The sequence below is a fragment of the Ipomoea nil genome, unplaced genomic scaffold (genome assembly GCF_001879475.1).
Source record: "Ipomoea nil cultivar Tokyo-kokei standard unplaced genomic scaffold, Asagao_1.1 scaffold1558, whole genome shotgun sequence".
NCBI lineage: Eukaryota > Viridiplantae > Streptophyta > Magnoliopsida > Solanales > Convolvulaceae > Ipomoea > Ipomoea nil.
The window spans coordinates 413,476-420,035 of NW_017617986.1; the positions used below are offsets into that span (position 1 = coordinate 413,476).

The following is a 6,560-nucleotide window of genomic DNA, read 5'->3' on the forward strand; positions in this document are numbered from 1 at the left end:
CTCTGCATCTAATATTCTAATTGACTGAAATTAAAAAAAAAAATAATAATTGGCTGAAAATGAATCCGATATTACTAATTGACTGAAATATAAAAGGATCACTAATTGACTGATATTCTACCATTATATATTTTCACCCGAGTCACCCATCATGATGGACTGAAGGTGTTAGCTCTAGACGAAGATGGACAAGATTGTGTTGGTACTACCAATGTTGTCTACAAAGATGTTTCAATAATGTGCAATACATTCAGTGATATTGTGTTTTTTAAATGACAAAATTACTATATATGTAGACAAAAAATATATTTTCCATACAAGTGAATTAGGATATCAATTCATTCTTATAACTAAGTTGCTAGAAAACGAGCACATTTGCCTAATTTATAAAAAATACAAACAATGATAAATAAAATCTCCAAAGCTACAGCACCGCATGCATACATCTACACATTAGCTATTAATTTGATCAATTATTTGCTCAAATTAAAACAATGACAACATCAAAACACATAAATTATCCAAACCACATATTCAATTGCACTATATAATATTTAATGTTCTAATTTAAATAATTATATATCAATCCAAATATTCTTAATATATTACAACAAATTCATTCCGTGCATCGCACAGGCGAATACTAGTTATTATTAATATTATTACATAATGGTATTTTAGTCTTTATATCACTTCTCTCATTTCTATTCCGAATAATTCTATTCATCCATACCAAACAATGTAATTTTAATTCTTACTTTATTCCCACATCTTTTTTTCTTTTTTTTTTTGAAGCAAACCATACCGATAGAATATATTAAAGGTAAATCAAAATAAAATCAGGCGCGATAGAATCCCAGTACAAAGTACCAGGCTGAGCAAAAGCTTGAGAAGTTAAAATATGAGCTAAAAGATTAGCTAATTTAGGAACAAAATTAACAGAATAATGAGCAAAAGTGGCCAAAATAGATCTACATCATCAATGAAACTAACATATGAGCGAAACGAAACACTTATTCCCAACTTATTTTTTTTCCACCGAATTACAATTTATTTTTCTCTTACTTTCTTCCTTTCAACTAAATGTCCTGTTAATCTTTAACGGGGTAAATTATTGTGTGAAACATAACAAAAAGTACATTTTTAATATATTAAAAGTATATTATTCGTATATTGAATGCACATTATACAAAATAATATACTTTCAGTATTTAAATAATGTCACAATATACATTTTTAATATACTAAAAATCTAAAAGTATATTATTTGTGTACTGAATGTTATTTGATAATATGGTCCACACAATAATGATTGGTCTTTGACTATATTGATTTTTCTTGATTTAGTCTTTTTTGAAAAAAAAAAAGAAATTAATTATACACTTCTGATGGCACTCGAACCCACAATCGTCTATGTGCTTAATTAGGTCATCGACTTCGATAATTTTATCCAATTGAATCCTCAATTATTAGAATCCATGACTAATTTGAGAAAAATCACTATAGTCAAAAATTAAATTAAATAAAGTCACTATAGTCGAAAACTAACTTAGATAAAACTATTATAGTCGATGACTAAATTAAATATTAATAGAAGTGAAATTACTAAGCTATTTTAAAGGAGGATTCAACTGAGTAAAATCATCAAAGTCGAGGATCTAATTAACCATAAAAATAAAATTACTATAGTGACTAAATTAGGTATTAATTCTTTTAGGGATGTGCATGGACTGAGCCCAGTAAGCTTTTTGAAGCCACTACGCGCGCCGTACATGGGCTCAGCCCAATAGTCATTAAAGAATAGGCATAATGCAGTGTAAAAATGTACAAAAACATTGACAGCTGTGAGATTTGAACCCACGCCCTTTCAGACCAGAGCCTAAATCTGGCGCCTTAGACCACTCGGCCAAACTGTCTTGTTGGTGCATTGTTGGTGAATATGATACATTATATTTAATCCTTTTGTATGGATAAATAGGAAGGAACCAACCATTATGAAAGCTTATATTTGAACTATAATACCACCATTATGATAAAAGGGCATTCAGAGTCAAGTTATTAGTGTACAATACCCAGGTAGTATAATCTAATGACACATTCCCATTTTGAAGGTACAATTCAACTTTAAAGTAGTAATTCCATTGAAATAAATTAAGATACAACACAATGATTCTCTATTTCCTAATCAAATGGATTTATTCGAGGATCATGCTCGCTTGCCATCACCATCCCAGTGCAAAGGCACGTCGGGCACATCACCTTGTCAGTAAAAACAACAATCTATCAGTGTACGGGGTTAGCTAAATTGTGGAACCTACAACATTTTGAGGCAATATAAAAATTGTAACATCTTCGATGCATAGGACCTGGCAATGGAAGGTAGAGAAAGCAAAGCGTGCGGAAAATTGATTCATATAAAAAAAAAAAAAAATGTAAAATGCAAGGCACTGGCATATATATATGTGAGAGCTACCATGAACCAGTTAGGCTCCTAATGGAGTTAATTCCAGCAATAGTCCTCCGATTATATTGATTTTTTTAAAATTAGTCATCGACTTTTAATTTGGACACTTTACATCCCTTGATTTTCAATTTCTTTCCAATTGAGGTCCTTCTGTCAAATTATGGTAAATTGGACTTTAAATGAAATGATAAAGTAGTCGTTTCATCTGCCTAATGTATAATTTTTTCGTATTTCTCCCTTGTATGCGCGATTTCAGACATCGGATTTACTTAATTGCTTAATCCCTAAATCCACTCGAAGAACAAAATTCCATTGGGGATTAAGCAATTAAGTGAATCTGATATCCGAAGTCGCGTATACAAGGAAGAAATACGAAGAATTATACATTAAGCAGATGAAATGACTACTTTACTCATTCATTTAAAGTCCACTTTACCGTAATCTAACAAAAGGACCTCAATTGGAAAGAAATTGAAAGTCAAGGGACGTAAAGTGTCCAAATTAAAAGTCGGGGACTAATTTTGGAAAATCAATATAGTCAAATGACTATTGCTGGAATTAACTCGCTCCTAATGTGTACATGTGCTTGTATAGGCTCAAATGCTCAAGCAGAGTGGCAGACCAAGTCTTGTGTTGCACTGATACAAATAAATCGAGCAACCTTGAGGCCCAAAGGGACAGAGGACCTTCATCACTATCATATATGACATGTCGCTAAGAATGCAATTTGGGTTGTGTTTGTCATTATTATATTATGGGTGTGCGTGTAATCAAATGAATAGCAAAGAAGTTATATGTGGATTATAATGTATTATTACGCATTCATGAAAGGAATTTTTTCTTTCTTTCTTTTGGAGCCGGGCTGAGTTTCTGACAGTAAAGTTTGCATTTTCAAGACCTCATCCCTGCGGGTTATCTGAACCCATAACAGAAAGATTCAATTTTGACAGAAATCTATGAAAGTAGAGGATATTACACATACCTTTCCTGCCCCAGAGCAATTAAGACATCTTTGAAGTGTTGGAGCCCGTAATGGCTTGTTAGAAGCACTGTTTACTGAGATGGGCTCAATGTACAAGCATTTACCACTTGCAGAACAACGTGCACATGCCAAGTATCCTGCTTACGTAACCATGTAAACAGATAAACGCCGAGTGTTATAGAGAATTCGTACTACCCTGAAACTATACACCATAGGATAAGGAATTGACTGTTTCGGGAGGAACATACCACTTCCATTGCAATATTTGCACCTTTTCTTCTCTTGTTGCACAACATTGTTAGCTTCAATTAGCATCAAACATGAAATAACTCCGACTGCCCCACCCGAAAACGAGGCCACTATGGGGTCGACCTGACTGCAAATAGCATAAAAAGTAGATAACAACAAATCTATATGAACTATCTTAGATCATTTGTTCATCGCTCCATATCAATGTGTAAAAAAATGCCAAAAGTTTCATCATATACCTTAGTTGCATAGGCAAATGCAAGTTGCGTATGAAATCTTCATAAGAGGTCCCACCTAACCCTAATTTCAGCTCAAGCTGTCATGCCAAAAAAGAGGTTTAGTAGTTTGAAGTCTTCATAATCACAAGAGCAGATATACAACATCCCATTTTTTAGCAGAATTCATTACCATCAGTGCCATAAATATCATTCCAGGTTTAGTTTCTTTCAATGGGTAAACTTGTAAAAGCACAAGTTGTCTACGCCTTAATAAGGATAAGAAAAACTATTGAAGAATAAAAATATCATAATTATTTCTCAAGCTCATTAACTTACAATTGGTGCTAGTAACCCTCCAAATACAATAATTCCAGATATGAACGAAAAGCTTGTAAGGTAAAGCTGCTTCAATGTCTTCGGCGTCTATGTCAAACAACAATGAACCACTTAGTACCAAAGCAAAACCTGAATAAGCAGAGATTGAATGAAATAGTTTGGACACCATGAATTCTTAGAGAGTTTCACTGACAAATGAATATAGTTTGGACACCGTGGTAGTTCGGGAGTAAAAGGAAAAGTAGATAGTCTGTAATTATTTTTAGTAACTTTATGAAGCACTCAAGGCAAAAGATATCGATCTATCATCGGTCAATATAAACAGACACCATAACTACTAACAAGTGTTCTACTTTTCAATTAGGTAACCAAAGTGCCAAAATGAAATGCGAGTTCATCCATAAATCCCTGAAAAGTTGAAAATATCTATAATATACATCCCCAGACATACCAAGAAAATGGGATTAAGATAAAAGCTCTCAGTTGGTTCTTGAGTGGTAGAGTGTGGGCAAGAACACAGTATCGAGCCCGGCAACTGCAATATGGGAGTTACACCCAATGTGGTGGGCCACTCAATCGTTATGCCATGGAACCGTGTTCACCATCCATGGTGAACACGGTCCTAAACGGTAACGGTGCCTACGGGCACCGTTATCTTCCACCAATTTTATTTTTTTAATTAACAGCGCGACTTTTCTTCTTCATATTCACATTTTGCGGTTTGACTTCCTCTTCGCGCAAGTTTCTTCAACACTCATAAATTATGAATTTGCAGGCATGGATTTATGAATGTGCAGTTATGAAATTATGAATTTTCTTTTATGAGATTATGAATTTTCTGTTATGAGATTATGAATGTGCAGAAAATTCATAATTACATAACTGTAAATTCATAATCTCCTAACAGAAAATTCATAATTTAATAAATGTAAATTCATAATCTGAACATAGAATGCAAAACGTCAACAGCACATTAACTAATTTTTTTTTTCGGTAAAAACGATGCCGTTTGGGACCGTGTTCACCAAGCATGGTGAACACGTTTCCACAGCATAATTTGCTTCCCACTTATTGGGCCGTTGAGTCCCCCTACTATCCTGTCAGGTCAGGGTGTGAGAGTTTGGGGTCGAGGGAATTTCGCCGCTTGTGGCAACAAAATGGGATTAAGATAAAAGCTGATCAATGAATTTATGGTTTTAGGTCAAAGTCACAAGTGTTAATATCTATATTCTATTGAATTCTACCTTTTCTAATTCATTGGAGGCAAATCAAATGAATGGTCAAATCTAAAGTATTTACTTGTTAATGTGTAGACATATATGTGAAATGGGCAGTAATTACCATGTTGGGAAGAAAAGGAATTGTAGATGGGATATCTGGCATCTCATTTTCTTCTTCACCAGTCTCATCATTAACTTTCAAGCCCTTTATGCGCTGCTGTATTCTTAGTCTCCTCACCTAAATTTATCACAAAACTCAAACGTTGTCCAACTGGAAAAAAGGGCAGAAGGCAATGGAAACTGTAAATGCATCAAATAGTAACTCACCTCTTCCATTAGGAGAAATATCTTATTGCGCCTACTCCTAATATTATCTTGGATTTCCTGCATCTGCATCTGAACAAAATCCTGAACAGTCTCTGGCCCTTCAATAATGCAGAAATTACTGCAACAACAAAATTTCTCATAAATTATACAACAAACACAATAGACCCAACAGCCAAATTATACACAGATTGTCTTTTCGCTAAAATTAGCAGAGAAATGTTCAAACCCCATAGCATAAAGCGAAAGAAAAGGGAGAAAGTTGTAGAGCTGACCTGGGATTACTGTCTGCAGAGGGGTTAGAATTGGGGGCGGGTTTTGAAGAAGAACAAACCCATAGAGATATGCGTTTCGGGTTTGTTCCACTGGAAGATGGGGTACAGAGGAAGGGAAGGGGAGTTCGGCAAGAATGGAGCTTTGAAGTTTGGGGCGATGAAAGGTGAAAGCTGATGGCGATAGAACTCATCTCTCCCAGTCTCCCTATCCTCTTCTGCCCATCCCAGTTAGTTAAAGAGGGATGGTGGTGGACTGGTGGGACAAACCGACCGTTCTATTATTAAAGTCGGTTATTGTTAACGTTTTTTTTTTTTTTTTTTGAAAATAGTTAAATACACTGTAACTTTATAGAAAATTGTAATTAAATCTTTAAATTTTAAAAATGTGTAATTAAGTACTCCAACTTTATAAAATCAATAAAATAAGTCAATTTAGCCGATAACTAATAGGTTACTCTGATAACTATTACATTGTTAACTTCCATCCTAGAT

General features: G+C 34.2%; 1 protein-coding gene and 1 non-coding gene across 2 annotated transcripts; both read right to left on the reverse strand.

Annotated features, from left to right (window-relative positions):
* Window positions 1–1,836: 1,836 nt before the first annotated feature.
* TRNAL-UAG lies at window positions 1,837–1,916 on the reverse strand. The gene has a single exon. It is a non-coding gene; the product is annotated as a tRNA-Leu (tRNA).
* An 89-nt stretch (window positions 1,917–2,005) lies between these two features.
* LOC109189511 (protein ORANGE-LIKE, chloroplastic) lies at window positions 2,006–6,333 on the reverse strand. Its single transcript, XM_019340125.1, has 8 exons — window positions 6,069–6,333; window positions 5,797–5,914; window positions 5,591–5,707; window positions 4,250–4,336; window positions 3,935–4,011; window positions 3,695–3,822; window positions 3,447–3,583; window positions 2,006–2,259 (listed from the first exon to the last, which is right to left on the reverse strand). The coding sequence occupies exons 1-8, from the start codon at window positions 6,257–6,259 to the stop codon at window positions 2,182–2,184; spliced, it is 933 nt and encodes a 310-aa protein (XP_019195670.1). The 5' UTR covers window positions 6,260–6,333; the 3' UTR covers window positions 2,006–2,181.
* Window positions 6,334–6,560: the final 227 nt, after the last annotated feature.

What these genes read in the sequence shown, in the direction of transcription:
- LOC109189511 (XM_019340125.1), bottom strand. Translation starts at nt 6,259, where the DNA reads ATGAGTTCTATCGCCATCAGCTTTCACCTTTCATCGCCCCAAACTTCA. An exon ending in TCTGCAGACAGTAATCCCAG is followed by an intron (nt 5,915 to 6,068) that starts GTCAGCTCTACA and finishes TTGTTGTTGCAG; the next exon opens with TAATTTCTGCATTATTGAAG. An exon ending in TATTTCTCCTAATGGAAGAG is followed by an intron (nt 5,708 to 5,796) that starts GTGAGTTACTAT and finishes TGATAAATTTAG; the next exon opens with GTGAGGAGACTAAGAATACA.